This window comes from Pholcus phalangioides, unplaced genomic scaffold (genome assembly GCF_987345545.1).
Source record: "Pholcus phalangioides strain wild (caught in Gottingen) unplaced genomic scaffold, Ppha-v1.0 ptg000022l_1, whole genome shotgun sequence".
In the NCBI taxonomy this organism is placed as follows: Eukaryota; Metazoa; Arthropoda; class Arachnida; order Araneae; family Pholcidae; genus Pholcus; species Pholcus phalangioides.
This window is the reverse complement of record NW_028301615.1, coordinates 4,110,241-4,129,225: the sequence shown is the minus strand read 5'-3', so window position 1 is coordinate 4,129,225 and position 18,985 is coordinate 4,110,241. Positions and strand designations below refer to the sequence as shown.

Sequence of the window (18,985 nt, the reverse complement as noted above, 5' to 3'; positions counted from 1 at the left end):
GTCAAAATGACTGCTCTTGGCTGTTCACAAAATGAATTACTCCTTTTCACAAAAATAAGGAAAATTTTCATAAAACTGTACCCTACAAACAGTCTGTACAGACCTCTGACCAGCATAGGATAATAGCACATACAATCAAGAACATCTGTAAAAAAAATTAAAATAAATCAATGGTTAAATAGCATTTTTAATGGCATCTCTATTAGAGCATAGTTTTTTACTATGTTAAAGGTATCAACTCATGTGAAAAAACAGAATTTAGTTTTGTATCTTGTGAGAAAAAAAAACCAATGCATAGTACAATCTTGATACAGTAAAACTTCTGATTGCAAGTGAGCAAATGGAGCAAAATTTTTTTCAACAGATTTTGACTTGATTAAAGAAATAATCTTGCAATAGTACAAGTAGCCAGTGTCTGAAGATTCCTAGATAGTCTAGGCTCCAAATCACTCAAGTGATGAAACATAATATCAAAGATATACTTTAAATCATATTCAATTAAAGAAATGATGCGAAATCGAGTATAATTTATGTTGCACATCGCAGCTCATGTCTTTGCACAGCATAAACATCAACAACCATCCCTGTTGCGCTACCCATCTCTTGCAAAACTATAACCTTCAAAAATACAGTAAAACCTCTAACAGGTTTAACCTCCGAACAACGGCCACATTTTGTTGGAACCAAACATGTCCCATAGACTTAACATTACAAGTAGCCACTTTGGACATGGAGTCAGAAAAAAAATATGCATATCGCAATGAAAAAAAAATTTTTTAAGGGAGTTTCCCCTTTTTTTTGCTGGGGGAGGGGGGGGGGAAGATTATGTATGCTTTTTTTCCTAGATACAAAATGCTAGATGTGTATATTGAAGGAAGTGGTGAGGGAAAAAAACTTGAATAAATCATGGGGGAAAACATACCTGCTGTCAGCACTCTAATCACTAGTGGGATATGCAAGTTATCTGATTATTGAAAACCCTTTATTTATTCTGCACTCCCTACTCCAATGAATGGTTCTGTCAAAAATAACGGTGCTGGCAAATAGGAATAGAAATATCTGGGGGGGGGCATTAATTTTTTAAGAGGGATGTGCCAATATTTTTTTTTTTTTAAACAAGCATGTATGTCAGCACCTATGTTGTGAGCTATCAAATTGGAACACCCTGGGAAGAAACCGAAAAAACAGTCTTGGTCCATATCACAGGGTTCGTACGGGTCAGGGAAAACCGGGAAAACCTGGAAAAGTCAGAGAAATCAGGGAAAATGGCCCATTTTTGCTTTAAAACCTGGAAATTTCAGACAACGACCTGAAAAATCGTCACGATTGTCGTCTGATCGGGGAAAAAGATTGATCAAAAATAATAATGAAAAAAAAATCCGTCAGAATGAAAAAAGGGAATTCCGATAACATCGTAAATATTGATAATCCGTAAAATATTGCAATATATTGCAAAAAACGTTAGCTTCCCCAGAAACATCATAACTACGCATCGTAGAAAGCCATGGGTACAAAGCGCAGTTGCGATAATTTCGTAAGTTGACTTCAGTTAGGGACGACAGATGATGCACGGGTATGTTTTGATTTCCCACGTGGGTATTTTTATTCGAAAACAATACGTTGTAAGAAAACTTGTCTGAGCGGATCGTCAGTAGGCTGATTGGATTGAAGCAGTCAAAAATGACCCGTATAAAGCGTGGTGGCAGCTTTGCGGTAAAATTCGCAACATGGGCAGAAAATTTATCCAGAACTATGCCAAGCACGTGAAATCAGAGTTCAGTGAACAACCCCCGATTGCGTAGCGTCTCGGTTCTAGCGCTTACGCGAGTGCAAGCCAACTCCAAAGAATTTTGATGCATTGAAACCAACTACATCTTTGACTAATTATATCACAAAGGAAACAACTGTAAAGGCTTAAATCTTGTGGGCATTGAAATTGCCGAAAAGGGAAATCTTTCATTTCTTAACCTTTTAACGGCCAATGTTCCCAATTGGGAACGTACTTTTGATTAATTCAAAAAAAATATTTCTCTTTAACGAAAATAGCTGATTTTTTTTCCCCTGAACATATAAGGTTCTGAACTTAATTTAGAAAAGACAAAAGTTATTCGATTCAGCTTTTATCATATCAATTTATTATTCTAAAATCACCCATTTTCAAGGGAAATTATCTGTAAGTTTATGTTTTAATTATTAAAATAGTTTTTGTAAACATACATGCATCTCAATTTTTTTTTAATTGTAGAATATTGCCAAGAATGATAAGAAATGCTCAATGAGAGAGAAAAAAAATTTGTTTGAATTCCAGGGAACTTTTCCTACGATTCCCAATTGGGAACATTGGCCACTACTGACTATTCTAAAGTGCAATGCAGAGGAGTGGCATTCCGAAAAAACAATTTATTGCTTTTTCCTTCTCTCTGGTGTGTCTCAAAAGAAAGGAAAAGTATCAAATTTCACATTCCGATGTTTACATGCAGCACCCCCTTTTTTCTGTGACTGACTTTGCCCCCGCCCCCTCCCTTCAACTTTCCCTCTACGTTTTGAGTAATTTTGTTGGTACGTTGGTCTTTCAGTTCTCAGTTGATATCTAGTCTTGTGACTTTCTACACTTCTTTTTCCCATCTTTTTTGTTATACTAGTAGCTTATTAGACTGAGTTTGAGAGATTCTGATATATCACATCTCTCTGATGATGAATTCGAAATGTGCCAGCTACTGCCTGATGAAAATGAGCGGGCTACAGATGAGGAAGATATCGATGACAACATGCTTGGCCCGGTCGTTCCTGCAGATGTTTGTGGATATCTGTGTTTTAAGATCACAACGTAGTTCATTTGTGGGTGAATTTGTAGATCCTATCAACATGCCTTCTACATCAAAATTGCCTTTCAAAGATCAGATAATTACCCAGTCAAAAAATAAGAAAACATCATGTGTCAAGTGCCAAAAGACTAAAATTCATGCAACCGAAGTGGAAAAAAAGTACTGCATTCGACAAAAATATAAGTGAACCTACTGAAGCAATCAGTCATAAGTTTCCTGAGCTAAGTGCAAGCCGACTCGATTGATATTTTTTTCAAATTTTTACCGCAAGAGTACCTTGGCTGAGATGACAAATATTTATGTCGCACAACATGGATCGAATTTGAAAATTGAGTGGAAAAAAATCGCAAAGTTTTTTGGATTGGTTTTGCTAAGTGGGTATCACAGAATACCAAGTGAAAATGATTACTGGAGTACTTTCAGTAGACACAGCAGTACCGATTGTCCCCACTGTTATGCCGAGAAATAACTTTAGAGACATAAAAAATAACTTCCATTTGAGGGATAACTCTTTCTTACAACCCGGTGATAAGTTGGCTATCTATGATGAATTAAATGAAAAATTCACACACATTCGGTTTGGGTTGTTCCATGATAAACTAAGCATCGATGAATCAATAGTACCGTATTACGCTCATCATTCAAGTAAGATGTTTATATGGGGAAAACCGATTCGCTTTGGATTTAAAATTTGGATGATTTGCTCAAACAATGTGGTTTCCCATATAAAATGGAAGTATATGCTAGTAAGCAGTCATCGGAGCATATGCCTTTAGGTACCAGAGTTGTAAATAATATTTTCTCTCTCTTTATATTTTTAAATAATATCTTTTAACTTACCAAGGGATCCATACAAAAACCTAAATCCGTATGTATGTATTCTTTTGTGAATTTTAGACCAGCATTTCAGCTCATCATAAGCTCTTTATTATAATCCAGATATACATGCCTTTTGAGTGTATTCGAGAGAAATTTATTTCCATCATTTTTAAAATTCTATATGTATATTCTTTAATTTTAAAAATAAATTTATTAAATGATGACGAATTTTGCATCATCCTGTAAGATGGCTTCACTGCGAAAATTATGTTTAGTCAGATCCGGCCAATGTTGATTCCCAATTGGGAACATTCAAGAAAACGCATAGGGAAATTTTTTTTCTTCAATTTCTCGATTGATATCTCTTAACTAAAAAATCAGAAGGAGAAATTAACAAAAAAAATAATGAAAATCACTTGGAATCTGAATTCGGCCGGTAAAAGGTTAATTGTGTTCCATTTTTCTTCTCCATCAGGTGCATCAGGTGTATTTGAAAAGCATAAATGTGTGTAAAAAAATCTACGATTATGATATTGTAATTAAAGTTATATAATTTTATAATTAATATAAATAATTTTATAACTAATATAAATAATTTTATAACTAATATAAATAATTTTATAATATAATTAATTTTTTCAAAATTTTTATTAATTTATATCAATTTTTTTATTTAAAAAAAAAACCTGGAATTTTTTGAAAATTTGACTGGAAAACCTGGAAAAGTCAGGGAAATTTTTTTACGAAAATGAGTATGAACCCTGATAATTTTTCTTCACAAAGTGGTTTCTGTTGTGTTTTGTTTCAGCACTGCAATCCTGAATTTTTGTATGGCATAATTGTGCTTCAGATTGATTAATCTATTATAATATTATCAAAATATAATCATATGTTTTAATGTGATCAATTATATAACTACCATGATCAGTTACAGAATGGATTGTCATTTTACATGTTATACATGTAGATCACAAATTTTAGTTGTTTTTTCAGAAAATAAAATTACCACTCCCAATAGTGGCCACATTTTCATGGTCCCGTTAGTGGCGATTGTCAGGAGGTTTTATTGTATTAAGTAATTACAGTTCTTACAGTTTGGCCATAGTGACTTACATGAATTTGCTCATTCATGATACATTAAATGCAAAAGTAATGCATTCATAAAACAAAAGTGCAAAAGTAGAACAATATGTGAATGCAAAAATAGAACAATACGTGAATGCATAAGCAGAACAAAATACTAGAAAGAACGCACACACAACATGCTTTGAAATCAGAAAATGATAAAATTTTTCCTATAGTTCATAGTCGATAAAATATGCTAGCAGTTTTCGCGCTTGATTTGGGCAGTTCACTTTGTTTAAATTACGGTCAGGATCGCAATCAACAAACAGTTCCATCATCATAGCAGGAATCCATTCTCGATGCACATGAATTTGGTATACGATTGTCAATGTTGTTAGCATGCATCACTTCACCACCATTCCTGCTTACTGGCTCTTATCTAGGCTTCGCTGAAGAACAACCAAACTTCTGGAATTTTTGTCTTAGCCTTTGATTTATAAAATATTATAAATTTAAATTTTTATTATTAAAATATTATAAATTATAAATATTTATAAATATTTTAAGCTTACCATCAAAGGCATATGTAATTGTTATTTTCCTTCCATTAACAACTTCTCCATCATTCTTTGGCATTGCCTTGGTCATTTCATTTGCTCTCACAGAAGAATACAATCATACTCTTGTGTGGGGTCATCTCTCACATTGACATTGAACGTGCTTGAGAAAGAGGTGCAACGTCACAAATGGTTGTTTGTAAAGTCAAACCACTGACAAAAAACTTCTTAGAATTGGCTTGCCTATTTCGGTTTGTTACCACTTGTTTGGCATAGACTCAGACAAGCAAAGAAATCTACATTGTGAAAACAATTATCTTGCATAATAGAAAGCTCTGATCGCAACTGGTTTGTTTGTAGGTGAGATATTAAAAAAGAAAGAAAAGTCTGGAATATTTATTTACTATTCCCCTGAAATACTTGATCACGTGTGGTGTGGGCTCACCTTGCGCTCGGGAAACAATTGATAATTATTGACTAGCCAAGACTAGACACATCTGCAATAATTCCATGAACCGCATTGATAGCTAAATAGAAAGGAATTACTTCCAATTACTCAAATGGTTGTTTTCAAGCAACCATCTTGCCATTGATTGACCAACATCTCTCAAATTTAAAGAAACCATTATGAAGAAGACGAGATCTCAATGTTAGGTACTTCACACCACATACAACTAGCACCACCAATCTATACCACTCCATTAACTAATGCTTAAACTATTAATTACTACACTTAAAAACAAGCGAAAAATGTAGTGGGTTCAGTCTATAATCATGTGAAAAATTATCTTTGTGCATACATAGCAAAGTTCACTACGGCAGCGTCAGAAAGTGATGGTCTGACACTAATCTGTTACAACAAACTCAAAGAGACCAGATAAATCACTTCGTTATTAAAAAATTTCATTATAAAGGAATTCTAGGTGTTTTTTTTGCATTGTTCCCATTTAAGTTTATCTGGGGGATTACAAAAGTGTTCATTAAAAAGAGATTTTCATTATAACAGTATTCATTAAGACATGATTCAACTATATAACATTTAATTTTTTTTTTAATTTTTTTTTCATCAAAAATTAATTTTTGATATTCTGTGGGTGGGGGGGGGGCCTACATATGTCTCTGATCCAAATATGCATTAGGAGGAGGGGAGGCAGAGCTGACGGGGGGGGGGTTTGCTGACTACTGCTTTTGGGGGGTTCAAAAATAACTTGAAATCTGCTAACGTAATACGTGAATGGCCCCTTATATCAGGTAGTTGTTATATCAAAAAGAAAACATGATTAACATATAAATTTATATGGAAACATTTGGGATATATTTTACAAGTCGCAATGGAATGGTTGCTATAACATGGGATTGTTATAATGAGTGTTGACTGTATAATATTTTTTTGCATTCCTTGTTTAATATTTGCCATTTAGTAGATTGAGTACAGTAAAAGTGTGTTACAGTGAGTACGGCTTATAATGAGAATCTCGCTATAACGAGTGAGTGTCAGATAGTTAACAATTAAGATACATAAAATATTTGGTTGTAGTGAAATATATATATGAAAATTATATAATACATTCGCTAAAACATCAAAAGAATTCTCAAAAATGCCAGCTTCACTTTTTTTCTCTCTCTTCAAGAATTAAACATGTTGATTCTTTCTTATCATGGCACATGCTCCTCGTAAAAATTACTCTGAGGTACTTTGAACAAAGAATGGACACAGAAAACTCAAACTGTTTTAACCCCTTATTCCTATTTTTGGGCTTTCTGACTATACACTTGGGTTATGTGATGATTCAACTTTTGTCTCTTCTAACTACATGACTAAAAGTTGCAGCTTAAAATCCAAAATGAGCGAAAAGAATTATGCTAAAGACTTTCAGATTAGTAGGAAAATGTTGATGAATCTATTCAGCCATAAAAGTGAGCAGTGATTTAATGATTGAGAATTTTTATTATTGGTTTTATTATTGCAGAAACCTAAATTTTTTTAGGTAATAAACAGCTGTGAGACCAAAAATCAATTTCATGACTAGAGTTCTGTTCATTTGTTAACCCTTCAAGCCGATTCAGAAATTTAAATGCTGAACCCCTATGCGTTGCCTTATTTTTTACCATTTTATAATCTGACAGAACAAAGATTGCAAACAATTTTCCACATGATTGTGAACTGTCGTTATAATAGACCTTTACTGTATATAGATGACTGATTACACATTTTGGAAGGAAATGGTAATTTAACTAATTTTAACACCTAATTTTCCTTCAAAAATTTATCTCTCTGTTGTTTCTGATCATTAGAGCCCGGATTATATGCAAATGCATATGCATATTTTGGCCTTTTTTAGCATTAATGCATATAAATGCATAAAATCGAAGAATTTTCATAATAAGTGCATATTTTTGAAAGTTTATTTAAGCGTAATCACTTTTTTTATAATCTTTCAAAATAAATATTGCTAATAATACAGTAAAACCTCTTTTGCGGTCACCTGCGGGACAAAACAATTCGTTCGTAAAAGAGGGGTGACCTTTCATCAGGGATTTGAAATGCATATTTCTATTATACAAGGGGAAAATATTATTTGGGCCTTAAAAGAAGGGCGACCGCCCCTCTTCTGAGGGGGTGTCCGTTAAAAGGGGGTTTCATTGCATTTTTATAACTGGTTTTTTCTACCGCAGGTGGAATTTAGTGATTTAATAGAGATGTTCTATTATTAAGTCTATTTCCAGAGCTATGTCAAAAGTGTTCAATTTTTTTAGAAATGGTGTCGAAATTCTTTTGTTATTGGTATTTCGTTACTGAGCAACTACAACAAACTGGAAATTAAAAATGCCTAAATAAAAAATGTGTAGAAATATGCAGGGGGTGTATATGCGGGGATATTTTTTTGTAAATGAAAATATGCATTAAAAAATAGAAAATGTTCATTTCAAAAGCATATCTGCTTTTTTTGCATGGTGATTTTTTTAAATGCATATTTTCTCATTTTTGATTACATGTAACTTTTCATGACTTTTTAGTGTATATTTTGGGTTTTAATGCATATTTCGGCATTTTTAAGTGCATATTTCGGCATTTTTAAGTGCATATTTCGGCATTTTTAAGTGCATATTTGCATATTTTTAGAGTATATTTCTCCACTTTTTTAGTGCATATAATCCGGGCTCTAGCTACTGATCATCTATACTTTGTATTAAATACAGGGAGTGACATAATTTCTGTCTGATAGGTGATTGAGTTGATAAATTTTGTTTAGGTTTAAAAAAAATCAAGTCTGAGTTTTGCGGGTCTTGTGGAAGTAAACAAACTGTTACCATGCAGGATGTTAAACTCCGTTCCATTACGAAGGCTAAAATAAAATCTTCAGGATGGAGAAAGGGACGATCAAGGAAGAAATATTTGGTAAGATTTTATTCTGATTAGCTTTTAAGCATAATTTAAATACAGTAGACACAGCTTGTTAAAATCACAGATAATGTTATCATTCAAGTATTGTTATCACTTTCACTAAGTATGGAATGGGCCAATATCATAACGTTGGAAAAAAATTGTTTATAGTTATCAGGACTTCAAATTGTGTTTTATCAACTTCTTTTTGTCAACTTTTTTTTTTTTGAAGCTGAAGTTCAACCCCACACTAGTTTTTTAACCATAATTTATCGTTATCAACCTGTAAGACTATGTAGGAGGTCAGAAGACTCCCTTGTTGACAAAGATTTCTGTACTCAGGTTAACAATGCCCTAATTGAGCCTTAATATTCGTTATGATTCTTTGTAGGGTTAGCGCTGCTTTTGCAATACCTTTCCTATAGTGAAGAAATGTGTAAGGTAAAAATGTGTCTCTTTAGTTCATGGTCAGTTCTTTTCAACTGACCATATTCACAGTTCGTCTGCAAGAAGACTTTCACTGCGGAATCTATGGAACTTACCGCACGCTATAAAAAGTATCACAATTTGCGATACACACTAAGGATTTTCATTCTAAAGCTATGTTATCACAGGAGCAGGTTTTGTATGCCATGTGAACCGAATAGAATCATTTCATGTCGGTAGAAACATGTAACTTCATCCTACTATTTGTGTTTTAGCCTAACAGCACATTAGCTGTTCTGTTGTCTGCATATCTACATTCAAGTGTTTGATTTCAGTTATAACTCAACAAAAAATGCAGAGAAGATCAGCACAACATGTGGCATGCTACGCCTTCGACTCCTCCAGAACCAGTTGATAAATCACAGCCGATGTAAAGCGCTGGCATGAGGCGTATTGTGCTCTGTAGAAAAACAGTCTTACTGCTTTTCCTATTGGTGAGTGGATGGCGTGTCATGATGGGTGATTCACATTGCATGCTGTACAAAAAACATACTCTTAGGAAAACGGGGCTTAACTTCTCACAATCGCTGAACAAAAGTAAAAGTACTTTTGCTTAAAGTGGGGTTAACCATGTTTTAGAATAATTGAAAAATTATCACAAAAAATGAGTAACTTTGCCTGGTTTTAATTTATACAAAAATTGCCACGTTTTTAAGACAAATAAATTCAATTGGTCGAATGGTCGACACGTTTCGGCTCTTCCATGGAGAGCCGTCATCAGGACCTTGTGGTCAGAATACACACGAATGAGTCGTGGAAGAGTGATGTTTACGTCTGGTCGTCCGAAGATGACCGTAATGATGGAAGAAACACACCACCTATTTCGTCAGCTTGGACAGGCTTTATTAACCTCAGTCGTGACAAAACTTTCAACACTTTACAACAGATGGCTCCCCAATTTGCATCCAAAGACCACTCGGACGCAGCAAATACAAAGGCGAACTCTTCGGACGACCAGACGCAAACATCACTCTTCCACGACTCATTCGTGTGTATTCTGACCACAAGGTCCTGATGACGGCTCTCCATGGAAGAGCCGAAACGCGTCGACCATTCGACCAATTGAATTTATTTGTCTTAAAAACGTGGCAATTTTTGTATAAATTGAAAAATGTATGATTGACAATTTGAAACTTGTTGCCATCATTTTTTATTTTTTTTTGTAATGATAACAGGGGTAGCGTTTAATTTTTTTTCCACTCTGAAGATATTCTTAATTTATTTTTTCTTGATATTTTTCTTGTGATGACAACAGGGTAGCGCTTAATTCTATTTTTTTTTCGCCATACTATTCCGTCATTTTATTTCATTGTCATTCTCTTGCACTGTACCATATTTCATATTGTAATGAAATAAGACAAAAAAATGTAAATGAAAAAATATGTATGTATCACTTATGTTGATTGCTTCCCACTATTAAGCGGATACTTTTCTACTTTGAGAGAGACTACACTCAAAGGGATTCAGTCTCACCGTGCTGTTTTCTATTGATTCCCTGTGCTGGGCAATCGTGTTCTTTCTTTGGGATGATTTTCAGTTTTTTGGACTTGGTTGGTTGTATACTCTGCTCATTCTTGTGACAGATTGTTCATTCAAACCTCAGGTATGTATACGTATCCTGTCAGCCTGATAAGTTCCAGAATACATTTTCTGGTACAGATTTTTTTTTACTACTCTTATGTTCTGGTTTTTACGTCATGTCTGCAAAACATTATTCAGCCAAGAAGTTGAGGACTGAGGAGGCAACTACTGTTTTTTTTTTCATTATTATCAGTTTCTTTTTCTACAGTCATTAATATTTTTTTTTTATTAGAGAGTCACATTTTCTGGTTGACTCAAGTTTTTAGCCACTTGCTTACTTTGAAAACTAATTTTTTTTTCAGCATGTCTGAACATGATCCTAGCAATTCCGTGTTGCTATCTTACCAAATGAAAAATTGTCTATTAGTTTTTTTTGGGCTGAAAGTTTCAAAAATTTAGTGATTTGATTTATTTATTTTTTAGAAAGTTAATGTTAAGGCCTCTCATGGCTAATCGGATTGCAGTTTTTTTTCTCCTTCGATAGACTAAGAAGTCTCTCGAACAAGTCTGCTTGATATTAGACTTTGAGGGGTTCTCAGACTATTATTACAAGATAGTTTATTGCCCATGAGTATGCTTTGGTGAGCATGAATCACCTCATCAACTACCACAGGCTTGGAAACCTAGCCCCGGCATATACCAAGGTCTTTCTTTCTGCATCATCAAATAATTATGTGTTGAAGAAGATATAAAGTCTATCCATGTACCACATAGGCCTACCTATCAAATTTCAGACTGGTAGGCTGCTAACATCTACCAACCATCGGAACTGACCTTCCTCAAGATGTACACCCGTGACAGAAGTTCTTCACTACCGCTGATAGCCTAGAAGGGTGGATGCTGCGAGTGGGACTTTCTCCAAAAACTAAGCATTTCAACATTAAGAGTTTTGGATGTTCAAAAGGGAATATATTGACGAATATGGTTCTCAGCATGTAAACAGAAATAGGTTGGATTCTGAACTCACTTATGGAATAGTCCACTTCAAGATACCACAATTTTAAGACCACCTCACGAAAAAATGAAAATGTTATGCAGCATTTCGTTAAAATCAAACAAACAGTGAAAGTAATAAATTTCACGATTCTTTTGAAGAAGCTTCCTATAGAATCTTTTATACACTATGTCAAAGTACTGCTCATGTGTAAATTTATAAAACTTCTGTGGAAAATCGCTATTTTATAAGTTTTTCTCTATGCTTTTGAGACAGCTCATAAACAAGTTACACTGAAGCTCTAGAAACTGATGGATTTGATAATGACCAAGCATTATTGGAAGTAAAATACATTCTGTTTACTAGAATATACTTAAACTTTTGGTGTTCCGGTAGTTGCTGAAGTGATGCGTAACTTGTCTATAGATCAGTAATTCTCAACCTGCCATGTGCTCGCGCTTGTGGTCCTGGGATATTCTAGGGGGCCACGGGCAAAACATCAGATGTAGAGGGAGCTGCGACAAGTAGTAAGAGGGGCGCACAGAGCTGTGAAGAATTAGGGCTAAGAGAAACAGTGAGGTGAGGAAAAGAAGTAACCACTTTCAGAATCCAGCAGAGCTGTCCGTAGAACCAGGGCCATTTTAACCCACGAGCCTATGTGGGTGTACACAATGAGATCTGGTACTTTGATTTTCAAATGCAAGTATGTAAGTATGGGACCCAGAGTATCACTTTACCCGAGGACCCACAATGTTGAGACAGCCATGTCCTGCACAAGAATGAACCCCAGAACGATGTGTCGGCCGAAGGTTTGATTTATTGTGTAGGTTAGTTGGATCGGCCATATTTTACACAGACCAACTTTTCTTGCACCAGTTCCTGGTCTTGCTTGTTCCCTTGTTTGTTAGAAGGGGGGGGGGTAGATAAGACACAGGGGATCCATGAAAAAAAAACTGGTTCAAAGGGGAGCCATATAAGCTGAAAAAAGCTGAGAAACAACCTCGTCTACACTAGTCATGCTCATGAAGCAATCATACTCATTTGCATTCTTTACAGTTCCTTGAAAACAATGATGGGGGGAAAAAAAGAATATTAAGGGGTTGTTATTTTGAAATAATTGATCATTTGCTATGAGCTCTTAATTTCTTGATACCATAGGTCTGCAAGTGCCAGGTCTGTAATTTCAAAACATCTTTTTGCATCGATGGTGGTATAGCTGACAAGAAGAATGATCAAAATTCAGTTGCTCTTTCTGGATCATCATGCATCAGGTAAATACACAGTGTGTGTGTGTGTGTGCGTGCATTATTCAAGTGTTTCCCGAAGTAGGCAATAGCACCCCCCCCCCCCATGAAATGGGCTTGAAAAGAAAATTTTTTTGTTAATTCACAGTACTGTGCTTTAGCAGTTTGAAAATCAACGAAAAGTGGAATGTACTAAAGAGACATGTTGCGATGGATAAAAAAATTCCCATAAATTTCATGAATCTTCTCCGGGGGCGGCGGGTTTGATATTGGTTGTGTTGGGAGATAAAATCTTGAATTCATGTTTGGGTATTGTATCAATTGTTTGTGTTTGGTGTGCACTTTTATGTATTTCTGTTCAATAAATTTAAATTCAATCATTCTGGTCTTCCCCTTTCAGAACACCTGTTGTTGTTCCCCCCCCCCTCCAAAAGAAATTGCTGACTTTCACCCTGCTTCTCGCACTCCCCTCCTTCCTAAATCACCAGAACATCTCTTAACAACTATTAGCAATTCTACTTTAGGAGCAGGAAAAAAAAGTTTTCTTGTGTGAAAATTTTAATTTATATTCTTCATTCACAGCTTCGTTCGTTTTTCTTTTAGATCTGGGCTAGCCAACTGTTCAAGGGCCAACGTAACGGTCAACTGCAGTGTCACGAGCCGGACAACACTCCAGCATTTAAGCTGCACTATCAACAAAACCCAGAAAACTCAGATTTATGTCCGCCATAAGTAATATAGTGAAAAACAGGCAATTTAGTCATTAAAATCTTACCCTGGGCTTCATTAAACAGATTCTTCATAAACTGATACAAATCCATTGTTTGTCTGGTTCCTAGCTTGTAGATACAATGCATCAAAAATTACTGTATCTTTTGAAAATCAGTCCATTCAATTACATCCATTGCTTGAAATTTTAGACATTTTTTCCCCAGTAAGAGTAAGATGAAAGTATTTCTGCAATTATTTTAATCTTTAACTCCTGATTTAGCAGCCAATGGGGCTGCGGGAGTCAAATAGATGCTCAATGAATTTATTCACGCTCCGGTAGATTTTGAGAGGAGATTTATTATTGGGATGAAAAGCATGCCAAAAGCCAGTGTGACTATGACCTAGTATTGACTATCCGGAATGGGTAAATCTATGATAGTACTGAAGTAAAATGAACCAGCTTCGCATGGACCAGGCAGACTACCTGCAGATGTGAAAGGATGTTCACACGCACTATTACCTGGTTCTCCTGTGTGTCCATGAGATTACACTGAACCAGATTTGCGATATATGTATTCTTATTCCTTGAAGAATTGAGGAACCTTTTTGGAACCAAATATTTGTATTTTTATTTGAAAAAGTGTTAGAACTTCAAGTGAAATGCCACCAACCTGCTATGTCGAAATTTAGAGATGACTCTGTTTTTGATACAAAAACAATGATCATGTCTGTGTGGGGGAACTTTCTTGTTCAGTGGCATAATATGAACTCGGCCATCTAATATTTTTGCTCTTTGGAATTATTGGGGTCTGCACAGCCTATATATATAGTCAGTTGTAATTTCGAGGTGTCATTGTTAGTTGGCATCCACTTTGAAAAGTTTTGTCACTGAGCAGAAAACACCAAATATGCTTTCGGCTACAAATACACACAGAGGTCACAAAAAGGCAACTTGCTTAACAAGGTGGGGAAAGAAATTGGGTGGGGTGAAATGTCCTCATAAAAATATTTTAAAGCAATGCGTGTGCACAAAAAGACAGTGTGATAAGAACATAACTAATTACCATCATAACTATAAATAATTAATATAAATATCCTGTTAATCAGGTCTGCTGTTGAAAATAATCAATTAAATAATGATAAGACAATCAGTTTAATGCACAGTAGTGTTACCCAGTCACGGGTCATGCAAGCCGTGCAAAATCACCTCACGGGCCAGCTGTTGGCTACCCCTGTTGTAGATTATTGAGTGATGGAAAAAAAAGTTTTCACATATTTTGTTATCATTGCATAATAAAATAAGTGGTTCACAATGTGTCTAGATTTAGTTGTGAAAGTACGCATGCATATTTTATTTATTTACCTTGATTTTATAGAGGCATATCTAGATCAGGAAAAGAGAAGACAACAATCAACAAATACATCAAACAAAAAGTTGAAAAGAATGGACCATCTGGAGAGAAATCGGATGTGTTTTTGCTGGATCAACCTAATGCTCTGAGAAAGAAAAAAACAACAAAGCAAAATGTGAATCTTTCATCTTTTCTGATGTCACTGATATAAAATTGTCTTGTTTGGTGGTTGTTGCTGCTCTATGAGCTTGCTCCATTGTGATAAATTTCCTGTAACGTGGTTGGTTCTTTAGTAGCGAATCATACTTTTTATAAGAAATAAATCCATTGTATGTATGGAACATCAGAATATTTCTAGCTGAACTTACTTTTTTTAAGTTTTTCTATATCTGACTATAAAACAACTTCACACATAAGCAAATCCCCCAAATATCCAATCAAATACATGGGGCATATTGATAGACATCATAATACAGAGAGGCATTTCATTTTTTACTCTCACATTAGATGACCTTACTAATATTGGAGGAAGTACTTGTAGAACTTTCAGCATTATCATTGACAGATATTTCCAGTAGATGGTGCATTATTATTCATGTCAATTATGGTCCATTGGATATTGTTTTGAGATTTCGTTAACAGGGGTGAATGTTTTAGTCCAGTGTTTCTCAACTTTTTTCAGCCCATGGCCCTTTGTTCCAGATTTTCTTTTCTTGGCTCCCCTGTGTTATCCAGGGCCCACCCTCATCCGGGAGCGAGATTCGTTCTACTTATTCTACTTACGAATTCAATCAAACTAAATTTATAATGAACAAAAATGTTATAAATAAGATTCATCTCTGGAACCCTAAGCCAAGCATAAGATTCAGAAGGGGGTGGTCCCAGGACATGCTCACATGGGGCCATTGGGCCCTGGTTCCATGGACAGCTCTGCTGGATTCTGAAAGTAATCCCTTCTTTTCTGCACCATATTTCACTTGAAAGCTTTATTTCTTAGCTCTGTTTTCTCCCATCACTACTTGTCGGGCGCCTCTTTCATCTGATTTTCACACCTGACCTCCTATTCTTAGGATATCTCAGGAACACAACGGGGTCATAATGGCCCCAGGTTGAGAATCACTGCAGTCTACAGCAGCGGGTCTGAAGTGGTGCTCCCAGCCGCTGGAGGAAAATAAATTAGTAAATTTGATAAATGTACTAATTACTAAGCCTGCGGGGCTCCGCCATAGAATTGACGCTCGTTACAATGACCCCACACTATAGCGACCATTCCTAGGATAAGTCCCAAATGCTTTCGTATAACGTCTATCTTATATGGCAGTGTTTCTCAAAGTGGGCATCGTGGTTCCTAGAGGAGTCTGCGAGCTGGAGATATTTATTTGTATGCTTATTTATGCTTTAAAGTTGTTCTTTTTTTAATGAAAATATCTGCTAAACATTTTCGAGGAGCCGCAGATGAACCATGAATACCGTTTACACGAGGCAAGTGCTTTAGTTGGTAACTTAATTTTAACTTACGAATTCTTCTTGAAAGTGTCCACACGATAAATGGTAAGTAGACGCTCATTGGATAATTTTTACGGAGGTGAGCGCAGTTAGCGCATGCGCGCTTCAGTCTACTCAAATCCACGGAGAGAGAGACGCACAACGCGCGGGAGAATAATAGTAATAATTTTTTATTTATCTGGCATTCAGAGAGGTGCTTTTTTTAAAGCTCATAGCTTTCGTAACGATGGATGCAGATGATCAGGTAGAACTTACGATTACTGTGATCAGAGCCACATTATATGATATTTTATTTAAAGAATATAAATTTATTCATTTTCACTTACTCAAGGGGGGTATAGTTATATGATACACATTGAGGACGATGTATATCCTGACTCCAATTGAAGAAACGGTTGATAATATTTAAGTTCATTTAATTTTAAAAAACTATTTACATAGGTTAACAATATTAATTCCAAATAATAAAAAAGGAGAAACTCTTTTCTCACTTGCGCGAGAGCAACACACTGAGCAAGAAGTAGGTCACACAAGGGAAACAGTTCGCTTGTCCCCTTTTTTCGCCTCTGCCACCCACGCAAGGGGGCGAGAGATGACGCCACAGGGGAAAAAAGAACACACAACATATTATAAACTTAAGTAAGTCATCGAGATGAAATATAAGATTTCTCTATTTCCCCTCTAAGTTGTAAATACCGATTATATGATATTTTAATCGATGTTAAAGAGGAGATAATTATGAATAATGTAAGCCGAAAATACGGGAGAAGATTCTTGGCATTCGTAGGAAATTCTAAGGGTTAAAAATTAAATAATAAAAATTCATTAAACAAAAATTATTTCCAAATTTTCGAAATCATTATTTTTTAATTTGATCTATAGAGATGACATCTTTATGTTAAATATTTGATCATGTATTTTTACAACAGATGGCAGCAAATTCGTTCTGGACGAGAGAAATATTCGAAACCCCCCCCCCCCTCTCCAGTTTTTAATATATAAATCCTCCCCACCAGATAAAAAAAATTGAAGATTCAAAAATATATAACTCCTGACATCACGTCGACAGAATATTCCATAGCTTTTCCCAACATCGAATAATTTTAGCTTGTTTGAACAAGGTAATTTCCATTTCTATAGTTCAACAAACATTCATGGCGAAGATATTTTTCAATAAACTTGAAGATTGTGTCCTCTGGCCACCTCACCATCCAATATTTCGGCGGAATTCTAGCGAAACTTCAGGAGACGACGGAGTATGAACAGGTTCACGCTTGAGATCAAAATAAACCCCTCCGTGAGAGAGCAAAATGACCCCTCCAGAGCGGCAGGTCACGCCCACTGGCGCATGCGCATAGGTCTACTTAACCGGGAAAAATAAAACCATTCGTATTCACTTACCAACTAAATCACTTGCGCACTTGCCAACTAAAGCCGTGTAAACGGCCCTTATCGTCTGCATACATTGTATCGTACTTGGCAACTAAAAATTAAGTTACCAACTAAAGCGCTTGCCTCGTGTAAACGGGCCTTAAAACCACGTGTTTTGTTTCATTCAGCTGTTTGGGGAGTTAGAATGGAACCCGTGTGTCTACTGTACATTAGCGATACTTTTTGTAATGTACGGTAAGTTCCATTGATCCCTTGGGACAAAAATTGTAAATCTGGTCAACTGAAAGAAACTGGCCAAGAACTGAAGGAAAGAGGCTCTTCTTATACATTACATTTGCCTCCACTGTAGAAAGGCCATTGTAAAAGCAGTTGTACATGGATCATGGGAAATATTACGACCGGATTATGACAGGGGAGGAGTGTACACTTTCTGACCGCCTACATAGTCTTGCAAGTTGATAACGAAAACGTATGGGGGAGGGGAGAGGAGGAGGAAATAGATCTGGTTCCACCTTAGAGCAACGAAAAGAACGAAAAAAACTTTACGTAAAAAAAAATTGATAGCGTAAACCGAACTCTTGATAACACAAACGAATTGTTTCGCATGTTATGATACCAGTCCGTTCCGTAATTTGCAAAAGTGACAATACCCGAATGAAAAACTACTTGTGATTTTAATAAGCGCAGGGGTGGGAACTCTGTGCCAATAGCGCTGCACTGCGTCAAAATTAACATATTGCGCCATCCTGCTCCAATAGTGTATTTTCGTATTTTTCTGCGCCAAATAGCAAATTTTGCTTCGGAATTTCGGAAAGGACTCCAAAAATTTTTTGTTCCTGTTTGCCGCGAAACGATTCTTTCCGAGAAGAGCGCGTTTTATTCCACTATATTAAACTATCGCCTTATTTAAACTATCGACCCCTCATCGGGCTTTCCATCGCGAAAAGCCGATAATATCTGTGATTGTGCAACTGAAGATGGTTTGCAACAAAGCTGAATTAAGAGTTTTAATCTCTATTTAATTAACTTACAAGCGGCTTTGGTTTGCAATGATCTTTCAGCTTTAAAGCGCAAAATGTGAGTCAGTTTCCGTTTTCAAAAAAAAAGTCGCCACTGGAAGCAACAGTA

At 35.7% G+C, this 18,985-nt stretch overlaps 1 protein-coding gene across 7 annotated transcripts in view; it reads left to right on the top strand.

Annotated features, from left to right (window-relative positions):
- LOC149069373 (uncharacterized) overlaps window positions 1-15,310 on the top strand; it is a 28,141-nt gene extending 12,831 nt beyond the window's left edge. For 5 of the 7 annotated variants that reach the window (XM_089249527.1, XM_089249520.1, XM_089249521.1 and 2 more), the window contains 3 exons: window positions 8,521-8,666; window positions 12,811-12,923; window positions 14,984-15,310. In XM_089249527.1, the coding sequence (XP_089105653.1) occupies window positions 8,521-8,666; window positions 12,811-12,923; window positions 14,984-15,170 (446 nt within the window). In that variant the 3' untranslated portion in view covers window positions 15,171-15,310. Of the gene's footprint in view, window positions 1-8,520; window positions 8,667-12,810; window positions 12,924-13,499 lie in introns of all 7 variants that reach the window. The other 2 variants (XM_089249525.1, XM_089249526.1) reach the window with 1 other exon arrangement.
- Window positions 15,311-18,985: the final 3,675 nt, after the last annotated feature.